The sequence below is a fragment of the Synchiropus splendidus genome, chromosome 9 (genome assembly GCF_027744825.2).
Source record: "Synchiropus splendidus isolate RoL2022-P1 chromosome 9, RoL_Sspl_1.0, whole genome shotgun sequence".
Classification (NCBI taxonomy): Eukaryota; Metazoa; Chordata; class Actinopteri; order Syngnathiformes; family Callionymidae; genus Synchiropus; species Synchiropus splendidus.
The window spans coordinates 4,480,150-4,495,735 of NC_071342.1; the positions used below are offsets into that span (position 1 = coordinate 4,480,150).

A 15,586-nucleotide genomic window follows, 5' to 3' on the forward strand; every position below is an offset into this window, starting at 1 on the left:
TTCCTATTTTATTTTGTTTGGCCGCACTACACTGGGCCTCTTCCATCCACATTTTAAAACATTTCTGGTGTTTTTCAAGCCAACACTCTCCATTTCAATTTCCCTTTGTTTTTCTTATTTTCTCAACTTTTTCATTCAGTCTGTTTCTCAACATTTGCAATTCATTCACACTCAATGTACTGTTCTTGGGAAACCCAAGATGATTCACCCATTCACACACACACACACACACACACACACACACACACACACACACACACACACACACACACACACACACACACACACACACACACACACACACACACACACACACACACACACACACTCCAAACATTCATCCCTGTATTTGTCTTTCATAATTGTCATGCATGGAGCTGTCCACATTTGCTCCTCTATTTTTTGTGTGTTGTTGTCACCCATTCTTTTTTTTTAACAAAACTAATCACAGAATAAAAAACACCTGACCAAGTTATCAACCACCGAACATAGGTGGCACAGTGCTTCTTTCATTCACGGATGTGAAGTCCAGACTTCACAGCTCGGTCCCGGAACTCAGATCTGAATCCCAGACTCAGACAAGAACTTCTTTCATTGTATTTTGTGGAAATAAATGTTACGCATGCAGTTAAAGCGCCATAAAATGGCGCATTGCGCATGCTTTACCAACTGACGTTTACTGGTAATCGCATGCGTCCATGGTTATATCGCGCACAGGCAATGAAGTTTTTATTTTATTTATTGAAATATTTATTTTTACTTGTTGAGTCTAGATTAAGAAATTGTATGTTTTAAATGATATTCTAAGTTTTTTTTTTTTTTTAATCCAACAACATAAATGGACTCAAGCGCCGCACCACAGTAGACATAAACCCCGTTCAGGGGCAGACTGAGCTCGCTCCTTCTCCTTTTAAATCAATATGAAACAAATTCTAGGAGAAATGTTTCCCATACAATGCACGTATTGTTTCGGAAGCGATGCACAGTGCAGGTCTAATGTACTGGAGGAGTTTGAAATTATTAATGATTCAATAATACTGGATTAAAAATTATGATAGCTGATAGAAACGTACAATCTCTAGATTACAATGACAAATATTAATTGTTTTAATAATAAAAAATAATCAATTCACGCAATTGCATGTTTACCGGTGTGCGCATGCGCTCACCAGTAAACCGGTCAGTCGGTAACTTCCTGCTCCAGCACCATCCTTTCCGGCGGACCACATCAAACAGACGGACCAGATCGTACTAAGGCATGGGCGTAAAAACGTATAATTTCCAGATTTTACTGTTAAATATAGACTATTTTAACATCGATTAAAACCCCCCACAAATGTACGCGATATAACCAGTAAACACAATTGCGCATGCGTGTTTCTGACATCGGGTTCCAGTCCCGGAACTTCCGGCGGACCGCATCAGGCAGGCGGACCACATCAGACAGTGTTAGTACCTACACATGGACCATCAGGCGGTAGTGATAGGTACAGACAAAACGGACGAAGATGACCGTCCGAATGGAGTCCTAGAAGATTAGGCAATTAATAATGCCGAGTGTAGCGAGTCTATTGGTGACGTCATAAGTAAGTCGTGGAGTTTGCTTTCACTTGCTAGTTTGTTTTTGCTTGCTTCAAAGCGGTTGTTTAACTGGAATGCGTTTTTAAAAGACGCATTTGTCTGTCTGTCGTATTCTTCCCTGACTTTCGTGAAAACTAAATACAAAGCGTGGTCTTGACACTCGCTGATGAAGTTACTAAAATTGCCAATTTTTCTTCTGAAACAGAATTACTATAAGATTCCCAGACTCATGGGTCATCAACAGCTTGGACGAACTGGGCGGCGTCGGAGGCAGAGACGCTCTTCTAGCAGGCATAAAGGTATGAACCCAATCGAATGCATTTTGACTGGACTCGCTTCATAACAGTCCAATCTCGTGTATGTCACTGTTGTCCAGTGTGCTCAGGTGATCAGCAGCGATTTGTAAATCTGTTGAAGTTTTTGAGTGGGCGTGGCTTCACTGGGTCTAACTTAAAGCTCTGCGACTTCACAGGTGAAAACTGTTTAGTATGGTATTGTACTTAAGGGTTAACTTGAAAGGTTTCTGTGACTCATGTGAACCTTGTGTGTGCTCAGACACAGGTAGAGGTCTGCAGGCTTGTTTTTCCATTCAGGTTAGTAGTCCAGTTTCTTAAGATTAGTTTGCCATTTATACAGTGTGAACCATTCTTCAGTCAGGACAGCTGTTGATCTCCCTGCCGGAGTCCTGTCTTATCACTACATCTACTGTCCTGAGGAGTGATCTGGGAGTGTATATCAAGAGGTACATTCACACACGTTGTCACATATTGTATGAATTACCGTTTATTTAATAATTGTTTCTTATGTCTTACCTGGGGCATCTCAGATGGAAGCCACGTCTCTCTGCCATCCTGGTTCTGTGTGTTTTCCTGGTGTTCGAGCGCCACCGCGGCCACGACTCTGATTGGTCTGCCTACATCCAGTTGCTGCCCCAGTCATACACATGTCCTGCTTACTTCTCAGACAATGTTATAGATCTTCTTCCTGCCAACCTGCGGCAGCGAGGCTTGGAGCAGCGGAAAACTCTTCATGAACTTCACTCTTCAAGTCAGGATTTCTTTAGGTAGGGTCAAACTCTTGGTGATGTGCTCCACTCTTCCATGGGATTCTAAATTATGCCTGGGAGATTCAATGCGAATGCTGCTCATGAGCCTGGAACATAAAATAGTTGAATATTCAAACTACTGTTATTGTTCCTATGGTGGAGTCGTGCTACACAAAGTTCAACATGTTGACGTTCACTGAATATTCTCAGTGTATTCATCTTCCTGACGTGCATTATTTCTCATTCAGGCACCAGCTGCTTTGCTTTCTGATACAGAACACGGCACATGGAACATCAGCATTGTAGCTGCTATTTGGTTTGCCAGCCTCCGTAAAAATGGCAGAACGAGCAAGCTAACCCAATTCCTGACTGCTGAGATGACAGAATCATTCATTCAACACTCAAGACAATATTTGTCTTGAAACAACTCATCATTTAATGGAATAGATTCTGGTGATGCAGAGAACCTGTAATTAATTAATCTAATCTAATCTAATCCTCAAAAAATGCAGAGAATACCCTTCAACTTGTGGTGTTTCCAGTTAAATGTTTGATATTATTGTGGCAGACAGCCAGAACAAAGCTTTTTATAGTTGTCTACTTTGTTTTTTACAAACTTAAAGCAGGAACTGGTGCAGCTCCAACATGGACAAATGCAACACCTCTAGTTTTGAGCGCCAGGGAGAAAGTTGCATTGTTGCTTGATAAGCCGCAAATTATTGCTAAGTAAATAAAATCAGGAGAGAGGTCTGTCTGAAGTGCCGAAGGTAATAAAACATTAAGACACAAGAACACATTTCTGTCGCTTGTTGTTTCAGATAATTAAATAAATGAAATGATCCATCAACCACACTGCACTAAGTGAGCACATCAGTCAAGTTCACTTCAGGTAGCCTACAGAGGACACAGCAATTGCCAGTGATCAGTACCAGTCAGATTTGTACCTGTGCAACACATCTTGATGTAGCGATCACAAGATGTTGGCATGTTTGTTTCACACGACGCACGAGTGTGGTGTTGCATCTGCAGCAATAAACCCACAACTGCCAACCTATGTGAACTCGTGAAATCTGCAATCACTCAATACACTCAGTCCTTAGGTATGTCGTCTGAGGTATTGCAGAGTTTACTTGTGAATGACCTCGCTCAAAATGCGTGGGTGCTGAGAGGAGCCTTGTTTGTGTCGACTCTGAGTGTGTGCAGCCCTGCACACCAATAGCTTTTCTGCTGTGAAGGGATGCTTATATGCTGTGGTGACGAGTGTTAATTATGTCTATAATTATGTAATCATCATTAACACGATAATTTGACTCACCTAATCCAACTAAAACATTGTCCACCTTTTGTTTGCGTTAGAATGGGGTGCAAAATGACTGAATATGCAGTTTAAGGCCTAGTCCTGCAAGGAACGCTGGGAACAAAAGTGATGACATTGCTCTAAGTTCAAAAGTATGAGTTCCAGTTGATGACACTGTAAGATCACAAGCTCCATTCTGTCGCTCCAGGAGTCTGCAGCCATTGCTAAAGAACCCAGCACAGGAAGTGATGTCATATGAGGCTCTGAGGTTGGCGTATATGTTAAAAAAATACGTTTTCAGGCCTGAAGCATTCTTGCCTCGCTCCTAACTTTCCCCATGCTCCTGTTTAGGTGGGCATGGTGCAGCGTCAACACACGCTCCATCTTCATGCCCCAGTCGCCGAGTCCCTACCTCACTGGAGAGGACATTTGCGTCTTAGCTCCTTTGTTAGATTTGCTGAACCACCGGCCAGACATCCAGGTGAGACTCGAGTGAAGTGCCTAGACTTCTGTGCAGCGTGACCTTTAGTCATGTTTTTGATTCCTCAGGTCAAGGCTGGGTTCAATCAGGTAACCAATTGCTATGAAATAGTAAGTAAATCACAGACGCCCCGTTACCATCAGGCCTTCATCAATTATGGATCCCATGACAACCAGCGCTTGCTGCTAGAGTATGGCTTTGTCGCTTCTTCTAATCCCCACAGTGTGGTCTACGTGGAGCCAGGTGAGCTTGACCTTTGCATGATGCAGCATGTAGCAAAGCTAATTTTTCTCCATTTATAGAAATCTTCCATCAAATTATACAAGATGATGGTTTAATTCAGAAGATGACGTTTCTGCAGGAGCACAACTTCTTGCAGTTGAGTGCCCTCGCTTTCCTGTGTTAATGTGTCCCAATGTTTCAATGTCAATTACACTGAGATCATCTGCCATCTCCACTTTCAGCGATCTCAGTGTGTCCATTGATGGTCCAAGCTGGAGACTGATGACCGCTGTCCGACTCCTGTCCCTGCCGCTATCTCACTAGTGCGACCCAAACACCAACATTTATGCACTCGTCCCGAGCAGAATTGGAGACTCAGATTCGTCTTTGGAACTTTTAGGCAGTTGCATGTCGGACTGCCATCTTTGAGATGTTTCTGGCATTAGGTGCAAAAAGAATTACTTTGACTGAATGAGTCTAACCGCTATGACAACTTAACAAAAATTTTTTGTTTGGTGTGGGATGATTTGCACACTGTGCCATTGTAATTGAAAGCAACCAAGAGACACCATGTTTGGTACTTGCAGTCTGCCACACAACCACAATGATTCCCCATCAGTCATGTTAGATAGCATCACCAGTAGCTGTATTTCAAACTGCTCCAGCAGCTGGAGCACATCTCGTGCTCACAATGGATAGTTGTGTAAGATGATTAACCTAGTGCTGCTGTTGTTCCTACAGTCACCAGTGGAAGGCAGTTTTACGCGGGCAAGAGGTTGGTGCAGAGAGAGAAAGATGGAGCCTGAGGACTGTGCAGCAAGTGATCAAGAGACTTTTAGTAGAGTCTGTCCGTGTTTTGGAGGAGGTACAGTCCACATACATACCAAACACATACAATTGCCTACCTAAAACATAAATGCATAATGCAACACGTGAAATTACAAGCTTGTCACTTGTCTCTTTCTGTGTGTATGAAGATTCGTTCCTGCCTCCTTCACTCTTCTCCATCTGAACGGCAGCAGCTCGTCCTGATTCAGTCCTTGCGTGAGGAGGAGCAATGCATTCTGGAAAGTGGTCTGGATAAACTGAGTTGTTGATACCACATGATGTTTGTTGACTTGTGCACTGAGCATCACTGGTTTGATTCCAGAGCACAGACTGGGAGGTTTGGGGTTTTTGAAAATGGAAGACATCCCAGGCCTGTAAACGTACTTGCATAGTCACTAGCTACATTGTTTATTTTCAATAAAATGAAGTCGATCTTCAGAATCTGACCACTGCCTTCCTTCTCTGACCACTCTGGACCATCTTCATGACATCAAGCATTTCAGCAAAAGGCACAGCTTCCACCGATTGCGGCCTGTAGATTAAGAAACAGTTGAGCGCTTTAATGAAAGAAAAATGGAACATTCTGCTGTGTAACTATCCCTGCTGATAATTAATAATAATAATACAGCCTTTGTATCTACAAATATGACCGCTGCTTCTACAAATTGTGTAATTATTGTTCTAGTTTTACATATTACTGTTCTTAAATTACAACAACTCTCAACAATTTGAGCTAGTGTTAGTGTAGGTGCTTAAACTGCTTTACTAGAATCTTTTAATTAAACACTAGTTTTAGTAATGTCAATGTGATGATGATAATCTACTGTCACAAAGCAAGGTAGTACCTCAGGATGCCAGCGGCCATTTTGTCCATGAGATCCTTGAGAATATCTGGCACGTGAGTTCAGTACAGTAAAAATGATGCTGGTGAGGTGCAACAGACTGACATGATTAAGGATACGTAAAAAGCGTCCCTGCTGTGCCGCGGCTGCAGTCCAGACTTCAGGATTGAGAAATGAAACGCATGCTGACTTGAGGAACAGGAACCTACAGTCAGGAGGGTCCAGCTGTGCGTACACACGCACATTTTAGTAGAAATAAAAAGTCTGTTTACTTGCCAGATGAGGCCTTTTCCAAGACACTCTGGCCTCATGGATTTTCAGGTTTGTAAGCTCACCTGCAGGTTCTGATGAGTTGTCACCCAGTGGCCCCCCACTGCCAACGCACTGATGATGTCATGTTTGTCCGGGTGTAGCCTTGTTTCCTCAGTTTCTTGCAGACAAGCTAGACAAAGACACTGTCTATAGTCTGACCTCTGCTGTTGTGACTTCAAGATTAGATATGATTGAAGCGTTGACTCTTATGCCAACACACATTTAGACACACTGAGTGCTCGTACCGCCAGCGTCAATGACTATATCCACACCGATTCCTCCAGTCTCCTCTAGCACGACTGACAGCAGGTCTGGTGAATTGTTGTGGATGGCAATCACTCTGGCTGAACACACAATTATAAGTTACATTTTCATTAAAAATGGCCGGGCAAAGACAATACAACACCACTGCTCACGCTAAATGACTTGAGGTCAGTGGGTAATGCAGTCTGTGGAAACACCTGGAATGATGGTGACTCTGCATCTGTACCATGGACAGTCTGATTTTGACACTAATCTTAAGTAGTGATGTCCGATAACGGTCGAGCGATTTGTAACTTTCATGTAATTGTTAATACTGGCATCAGAGTTTAACCCAATGACGACAACCATCACAATGATAATGACAATAATCACACTACCTCTGTCCCACCCAAACACTCACAGTCAAACGTTACTTGAATCAGCATGAGGTTCCATTACTCTCAACAATAAACGCATTCACACGGACTTGAAATGAACCTGAACAGTTCCAATGATGCACTGCAGCCCAATCAACCAACCACAGTGATTGATGACTACAACTTGGATTTTTACAGGCAAACAAGCTTGATGCCAATTGAGCATCGTCATATCAGACCAATGAAATTACAGGCTCTTTCTGTCTGACTGTATGACTTTGTCATCAGACAGTGAATATTTCTCTTCAGAATCGAAGTCAGTCAAATTCACTCTCTTGCACTCCTACTACATAACTCGTCCCCCTATACCTGCACCAAAACTGCAATAGGAACAGCCAATAAATGTTGCTCAGGTTGAAGTTACAGGTGTCCGCCATCTGCTGGTATAAAGTAGTAAACTACATCAAGCACCTTGGTTCAAATGCCACCTGTCTCAGTTATGCAACGATAGTACAGAAAGAGTTACCCGTATGGATGCCAGAGTTTTTCCAATGAGATATTCAACTTTGATATCACAATTTCAAAAGGTTGTAGCTTATCTTCAGTATTCTTGCTTTGTTTTTGTATATTTTGTTTGGGACTCCAAGTTGCCGCTAGAATAAACCAGAAATCAGTGTTTTATACTGACAATGCTACAGTCCGAGGATTTTTTTTTTTTGGGAATAGTATGTGTGATGTCAAACGCTCTACTTACCAACAGCTGGACGCAGCTGCTGTAGAAAGTCATGGTCCTGAGGTGAGTGTGAGGTAGTCAAAACTTTGACATTGTGATAGCATGCCAGCTGGATACACATCTGACCCAGTGGCTGAGATTGAAAACAGATAGAGTGATTGGTCACACATTCTATGCATCTTACTGTGCGTTTCTACTTACACTGGCACCGTCGACCACAAGTAGGGTCTGTCCCGCAGCTGCATGGGCATGCATGTGAAGGGCCATGTATGCACACAGACCATCCTGCAATGCTGAAGCCACGGTGGCAGAGGGAAGCTTCGCCGGTTTCTGAACTACAGACATGCACACAATTGTATCAAAAATTCAAGTACGCGTGTGAGCTTAGTTTACCTAAATATTGTTCTTCTATGTCGATGACACCACATAGTCCAGAGTAGGAGGAGTCCAGTGGAAGTAAACCTACAGCAGAAAAAGATAGTCATGTGAGGCTCATGTGAGTCTTATTTCTGGTGAATGTTTCAGTTGACTCGAACCTGCAACCTCATCATTCTGCTGTAAAAACGTGACTTTTGGCCCAACTGTGGTAGAGATCGTTTCATCTGCATCAATAATCGATTCTATAAGCAGTTAATCTTTTCTCGAGTTCACTACCTTGGAGTACAACACCCACTACTTCTCTGCCAACAGGAATCAGAGGTTTCTGTAGACCCGCGTCAGCCACAAGCTGGAAGAAGAACGACAGTCCGTCAATTCCTAATTCCGTTAATGGCCGCAGCACAGGCCAAAAGCAGATACCTGGGTGTCCACAGGGCGAAGTCCACATGCTGTCACTTGTACTCTGACATGATGGTCGTTTATAGCGTCAGGTGCACTCTACAATACACGCAAACATTGAGCATCGAACACACACATATTCATCACAAGTGCGAATCATCTTTACCAACTCCTCGAAAACGAAATCTGGCTCCGTCACATCCGCATGGTAGAATAACCCTTTCATGATGTGGCTTAACCTGAAATTGGCGACAGGATTAAAACAATTCGTGAACCAGGAAATATTGGGTGCGTTCAAAATCACACAGGCGGCGGCGTGTTTGTGAATCGCAGGATGGTAGGGGAAGGCATCGCTCTCCTCACCCGCCAATTGGCTATTTCATTTGGTCACGTGAACGTCATTTCGCGTTGATGGTCGGCTGAATAACTAATGCAATTGCTGAGCCGTCATCTCACGCGTTGATGAACAACCGAAATAAGCAGCTGAGCAGAGGCAAATATTTTTAGATAGGTTGTCAGTTCTTCAGCAAAATAACTTCATTTGTAATTGGTTAGGTTTAGTAGAGGAGAGGCATCCTAGCCAATCAGAAACGAGGAGGGCGGTACTTTCCTCTATCATCCTAGGATTTGCAAACGCGCATCCGGCGAGAAAGCTACTGTATCTGTTCTGCGCATGTGTGGAGCGACGTGAGGTGTGATGACGTCACTGCATTTATTGCACAAGGACGTAACACGTCTGGGGTGCGCAAGACAGTTACAATAAACCAAAGGTAGAGAGCTCTATTGAATTCTATAGACTTATCTTCTTTGAATAATTCACTAAAAATTAAGTGGTTAGATAATTTCTTTAGAAATCCAAACTCTCTTTATACTTAAACATATGTTCTCAAAAGTAGGAGGTTTGAAATTCATTCTTATCTGCAATTATAACATTCAAAAATTACCAATCAAACTGTCATCGTTTCATCAGCTGGTCCTTCTGTCATGGAAGCTGCTTTACAAACACAATTTCTCCCTGCATAACTGTTACATTTGAAATAATATGGACATTCACTGTAGATCAAAATCTATGTTCTTCAGTACATGGTTTGAGAGAGGCCTAGTGCATTTGACACAGCTTTTCAATGACAATGTCTTAATGCACAGTTACTCTGAATGTATGAAACAAATATAGTTTTCACCAAAGCTGTTTATTTTTGACCCCATTCCCTCGGGTTTATGAGTGTTGTTTAGAAGCTGCAGTGTCTACAATACATTATCTACCCACCCAGATCCAATGGATCAAAAACAACTTCGCAAACTCCCTGAACATTGTGGTGCGCAGCCGCAGTAGCAGGAAACTGGTGCATAAACATCTGATGTTATTGACAGACAGATTTACTCAAAAGAATTATGCTCCGCCCTACAGTAACTGTTTTCACTGCTGTGGTCTCGCTGCAGTGGAGCTGTCTCTATGAGGATAGCGAAGAGGAAAGATGCTGATTTTTCCCGAGTTACTGAAGATCACCAGAGTAATCATTGATTCTTTCTGACGTCTGGATCGGGGCTCAAATGATGAAAATCTTATCGATCGTCAGTAATCTCTCTCACTTTGTTCAATGTGTTGTGAGAGCAGTAGCCACCCAAGACATAACCCACAGTGTGAAACCGCCCTAAAACAAACAAACAAAAAAAACTTTTAGTGGCCCTCTAGGGAGCGCTCGTGGCCCAACTTTGGGCCCCGGCCCTATGGTCAACTATCACTGACCTAAACCACCAAAAAAAGCTATGCCAGAGAACAGAGTGTTTTCCAAAGAATGCTATAGATTCCACATCCATTCAAAAAAATAAATACATGCATATCACTCAGGGACCAAATTATGAGTGTGATGTAGTACATGGGTAGCCCTTTAACAGGCTTCGCTCTTGGTATCCAATTCTCAGGCATGAGGCGGAGCCTCGGGGTGGATTAACTAACGGAGCACGTATTACATAGAACTGGAAATGGTTGCTGGAATGTTCCACGAGTACCAATCGCAGGGATCACCATTGGGAGTCGATTAAATGCAGTATGATGTAAAAACAAATTTACAAACTCTGAAGACACAGTTACAGACTTTGAAATACACTTACAAACTGAGGGAAAAAATCAGTTTGCTAAAGAAGTTAGTACATTTGTTTGAAATGTTGTAAATGTGTTATTATTAGTGCTATTAGTGAATTTGTTTGTAAATATGGCCTTCTTCCATGAAGATCCTGACCTCGTTGGACTCGTACTGGACGACTCCAGCACTCATCTGTAGGCAAGGTGTAGTTTCCTCATGTAAAGAACTCATGGGGATTTAAGAGGCGAAGAGAATCAGAGGGTTCTGACACTGAAACTGGTGACAGAAAGTAATTTAATAGAAACAAAACCTTGACTGCTTTAAATGTCACTTAAATGCAGTCTATTCTGACAACACGTGTCTCTTCTATCTCAATTGTCGAGCCATCGGTTTACAACATTATAAAGAGAACACAGAAAACAGAGAAGTCCTGAAATTTGTAGCCAGAGAGAAGATTATAATTAGGGTCTTATGGCATTCTACTAGCATTGTAATAGCATCAGATCATACAATGATATATATATATATATATATACATATATATATATATATATATATATATATATATATATATATATATATATATATACAAAAAACAACCAAAAAAATATTTTTACAATAAAATAAAAGGCTGCCCCAAAGAAAAGACAGAAGTACGTTTCTCTCATGATACTTTGTAATACCTAAACAAACAGTCCTGCTATTTAAAGGTTTTCTTTGAAAGAGATATATATGGATGTGCGTATGAATATGTTTGCTGGTCATCTTCATAAAAATAGTTCTGAAGCGCTCTTGTGTTTGTGAGGAGAGTATCAAACATTGGTACTCATTCCGATCCAACGAGGCAACAGTCGATGGATGGCAAGTTGTCTGAAGTTCGGCGCACTATTGACATATGTCTCTATCATCGTTGCTGCAGCGTCTGAGTTGCCCTCCTCCCCAGTAGAGCGTTGGTGACAACAACAATGGCTGTCTTAAAGAGGCCGCAGCACAATAATCAAGTCATATTTAACATATACAATAATGAACTCAAAACGAAACATTGAATGATAGTGAGTGTTATGACAACGACAAAGCTCGCTGTATTAGCTGTGCCAAACGATGCTCATATAGCAAGAAATTTATGTAATAATCGTTTTTCCCTCATGAATCAAACTTCAAACGAACAAAACAGAGAAAAATCGCTACCTGATCAGCCTCGGACCAGTTGCGCATTGCGCACATGCTTGGGTCCGATACTTGCGCATGCGTGAGTTGTTTAAATACGGTGTGGATTTATTCTGTTGATTCACCGCGAAGGAAGTAATATTCTTCTGTGACTGGGCGACTCTGTTGAAGACAGAGAGACAACTAAACGCACTGTTTTCCATGTTTTTTCTGCGCTGTTCCTTTTTGAATTAATGTAAATGAGTGTCAATTTGTGAAACTTTTCTGGGATGATTTCTATAATTGGTAAATTCCTAAAATGACTAAATTAATTGATCTATCTAACATAACACAGACAATGTCTTGTATGCAGTGTTAAACCCATTATCTGGCTATTATTACACTCATTTACTTTTTAACTTACTTACTCATTTATATGCTTAGGTTTTGTCTTCATAAGGAGTTTTGTGGTTACTTTTTATCTGTAAAACTCAAAATGCAGGAAAAATGCTGTGAAACAGCTGCTTCATTGTAAAACTCAATCTCACTGAAAAATAGCTCTTCACATCCCTCACCCTTTTTTTTGCCTTTCTTTTCATTAATGTTATTTGTTGTTTTGTATTTGTACGTGTTGTATATGTATTGTGGCAGTGCATGTTCATCCAGTATGGAATATATAGTTTTGATTTCTTTCAATACAAAAATTGTTCCTCTTGTCTCTGTCTCGCTCTGACAAATGATTAATCACTTACATCTGACTCGCTGAAGTTAGAGAATAAACGCGGCGATTTCACAGTGCAGTATAAGAATTTTATTCACATCCTAATCTCGCGAGACGTTTGCAATCTTAAAGAGACCATTCTCCAGTCTCGCGATATTTCCTGCCATTACCCCATTTTCCGAATGTCCGTCAGTGGATCTTGCTAGTAAGACGGCCGACAACTGGGTTCTTGACCAAATGGGAGATAATTCATTATTAATGTCCGCATAGACTTCTAACGATTTGGTTAACGGCTCAATCAAGGGTGTGCGCTAAAATGTGAGGTAAGACCGCATGATGTACTGAAGTGATGTGATGTTCGTCTGTGCTAGCTCCATTAGCACCGCCGCTGTGGGACGAATTATCTCTAAAATCCCTTCTGTCTCTGAGGTAACAAACTTCCACAGGTTGCATGGTTGTGGTGATAGAATGATGGAGAGAGCCATTTGTTTGTGAATTGAACATTGCTCATCTCGTTGCGTGTTTACAGCTGTATCATAGCGGTGAGCTGAGGTCGTGTTTACGGTTAGCATTAGCTTCAATTTATTGCTGTTAACATGATGAAGCAATTTCAGTGATTGACGAAACTTGACAAATAATGGTTTTGACAGACTGCCTCTCCTTCACCGTCGAAGATGAATTTAAAGTTACAAATATTGTCTGCACTGGACCTGTCAACCGTCCTGTCGTATTCGAGTCAAATCTGACCGATGTACAACTTGGAACACATAAAATATGCGTTCTACATCTAATATATATGCATCATGGAGTCAAACATGTACACTTTCATTGAATCTTGAGCGGTGTAGTCAGTTTTTGTTACTTCTCTTTTTCCCATTCAAAATGGGGTTTCCAGATTTTATTCATCTGTCAGACGAGGAAATATCTCTCTCTCTCTCTCTCTCTCTCTCTCTCTCTCTCTCTCTCTCTCTCTCTCTCTCTCTCTCTCTCTCTCTCTCTCTCTCTCTCTCTCTCTCTCACACACACTCACTCACTCACTCACTCACTCACTCACTCACTCTATATATGCATGCTTACTACTTGTGGTATTTTCATTTAGCAAAAAACCTCTGTGAAGTTGTTTATTTCATCAATCAATTTTTTTTTACCTTATATTCCCAAAATGATTGCACTAGAAATCAGATCAGAACACGTTTCTGAGCAACCATAATACTGATAATACTGATCACTTAAAAATATGTTTCCTCATAGTACTTCGAAAGAAATCTAAATTCACTGCGGACAGCCTACTATGTGCGCCAGTGACAACTCTGTACATTGTTGTCTGCTAGAAATGTCTGACAACAGCTCGGCTATGTTATCACTGTTTTACTTAGAATAAACACCCTCTTTCTAAACTTTTTTCCAGAACACATGAAGAGCAAAGATTTTCGCTTCAAAACGACTACAATTGTAATGTAATGAATATGATTTTTTAATACAAAAATGCGCTGTGGAAGTGAAGCGAGCTCTGTGAGACCGCTGATGAATTTCTGGCATTCCATAGCGTAAAAATCTGGCAACACAATCCTCCACTTCTGCAGTGACACAAGTGGAAATTATTTGGACTTTCCAACCCGTGTCTAAGATGTTTCCTCTTTGTTTGATCATTTCTTTGTTATCTGTGGTGTCAAAGTATTAAGGGCTGCCGGTTCTGGCTGTCGTCATGGCAATGCTTCAGTGCAAAGTGTGACTGTGAAAATCTGCATATGGTGTTGGAAGTTTTCAGTTCTTTTCAAGCAGGGCTCGGGAACCTATGGCTTGTGAGACACATGTGTCTCTTAAACACAACTTAAAAGTTTGGCTCATTGAACAGTTCTCTGATGTGAGAAGTTTGAGTGCGAAATACCATCAGAACTCACCACAATTTCTCTGACTTTTTTCCAATTTAGCTATCCCACCTTAATAATCTTCAAAATGAAGTTGGATGTGAGGTTCCAACACCCTCGACAGCAAACCCGGTAATAGTGACTTCCAGTGATGCTCTGCAGCCCAGTCAACCAATCACAGTCGTTGATCACTAAATTATGGAATTTCGCGAGAAATCTAGCTTCATGCTGCCTATATTGCTCCTTGTCACATCAGACCAATGACATTAAAATGGGCCATTTTTGTCAGTATGTATTCCAACTTTACACTTCTCTTCTGTACTCGGAGTGCTGCGCTTGGCAGTTGACTAGCTGTGGCGGCGGAACCATGTTGTAGTGATCAACCACTGTGATTGGTTGACTAGACTGCAAAGCACTGTGGGAACTGTTTAGGCCACTATAACTGATTTATCATTGACATTGATGGGTCCAATGCAGCTCTGCCCTGTGTCACATTGGTCACGGCAGTTTTGGTTGGATTGGGTAGCATTTTCCTCTGCATGTGCTGCAGGATTGAAACTTCAAATGACAGATTGAAAGAACCTCCACAGCATGCTGCTGCTGAGTGAGCAGCTAGTATGGAGGAGTGGATGCATCACAACCTGCGAGGCTTCATCAGAGTGCTGGCTGTCACGTGATCAGTTGCTGTGATCGGCATTCACCGGTCATGCTGAAATCGGCCGATCATGGTTGATTGGAGCATGCCTAAATAGATGCGTATTAAGTCCAGGGTTTCTGCCATATATAAACTGCCGTGACAGTGCACCACGGCTTAAATGAGAGCCGCCATGCCATCTCTTTTTAAAGATGAAATGTCATGTAATCAAACGTATTAAATCAAAGTGGAAACATCGAAACAAACGGATAACACCTAACATGGACATGAACATGACGTTTTTTGCAGTGTTATTTGTGTCAAACTCCCGAAAGAAACATCATAATGACTGAAGTCAGGGCGACTTGGAGGCAGATTTACATGATTAAAAACTA

At 41.6% G+C, this 15,586-nt stretch overlaps 3 protein-coding genes across 14 annotated transcripts in view; 2 read left to right on the forward strand and 1 right to left on the reverse strand.

Moving 5' to 3' along the window:
* Nucleotides 1-1,320: 1,320 nt before the first annotated feature.
* setd4 (SET domain containing 4) lies at nucleotides 1,321-5,899 on the forward strand. Of its 7 annotated transcripts, XM_053875697.1 has the most exons (14): nucleotides 1,321-1,586; nucleotides 1,787-1,880; nucleotides 1,958-2,053; nucleotides 2,137-2,174; nucleotides 2,235-2,323; nucleotides 2,408-2,644; nucleotides 4,132-4,191; nucleotides 4,275-4,404; nucleotides 4,473-4,493; nucleotides 4,548-4,647; nucleotides 4,707-4,782; nucleotides 4,869-4,949; nucleotides 5,368-5,491; nucleotides 5,604-5,899. In XM_053875697.1, the coding sequence occupies exons 2-14, from the start codon at nucleotides 1,811-1,813 to the stop codon at nucleotides 5,721-5,723; spliced, it is 1,242 nt and encodes a 413-aa protein (XP_053731672.1). In that variant the 5' UTR covers nucleotides 1,321-1,586; nucleotides 1,787-1,810; the 3' UTR covers nucleotides 5,724-5,899. The 7 variants fall into 7 exon arrangements, 5 of the variants coding, with proteins under 5 accessions (XP_053731672.1, XP_053731671.1, XP_053731670.1 ...); XM_053875696.1 differs by having other exon boundaries at nucleotides 1,324-1,586; nucleotides 2,143-2,174; nucleotides 4,473-4,647; nucleotides 5,604-5,898; XM_053875695.1 differs by having other exon boundaries at nucleotides 1,324-1,487; nucleotides 4,473-4,647; nucleotides 5,604-5,898.
* On the reverse strand, nucleotides 5,839-11,725 carry cryzl1 (crystallin, zeta (quinone reductase)-like 1). 2 transcript variants are annotated; one of them, XM_053875700.1, is made up of 13 exons: nucleotides 11,649-11,725; nucleotides 8,905-8,977; nucleotides 8,760-8,837; nucleotides 8,616-8,688; nucleotides 8,498-8,542; nucleotides 8,355-8,423; nucleotides 8,163-8,296; nucleotides 7,983-8,094; nucleotides 6,854-6,952; nucleotides 6,632-6,738; nucleotides 6,416-6,521; nucleotides 6,300-6,345; nucleotides 5,839-5,986 (listed from the first exon to the last, which is right to left on the reverse strand). In XM_053875700.1, the coding sequence occupies exons 2-13, from the start codon at nucleotides 8,962-8,964 to the stop codon at nucleotides 5,890-5,892; spliced, it is 1,026 nt and encodes a 341-aa protein (XP_053731675.1). In that variant the 5' UTR covers nucleotides 8,965-8,977; nucleotides 11,649-11,725; the 3' UTR covers nucleotides 5,839-5,889. The 2 variants fall into 2 exon arrangements, with proteins under 2 accessions (XP_053731675.1, XP_053731676.1); XM_053875701.1 differs by lacking the exon at nucleotides 11,649-11,725 and adding an exon at nucleotides 10,979-11,001.
* A 1,134-nt stretch (nucleotides 11,726-12,859) lies between these two features.
* Nucleotides 12,860-15,586, forward strand: part of itsn1 (intersectin 1 (SH3 domain protein)) — a 36,723-nt gene continuing 33,996 nt past the window's right edge. For all 5 annotated transcript variants that reach the window (XM_053875244.1, XM_053875243.1, XM_053875245.1 and 2 more), the window contains exon 1: nucleotides 12,860-13,012. The gene's annotated coding sequence lies outside the window, so the exon portion shown is untranslated. The remainder of the gene's footprint in view (nucleotides 13,013-15,586) is intronic.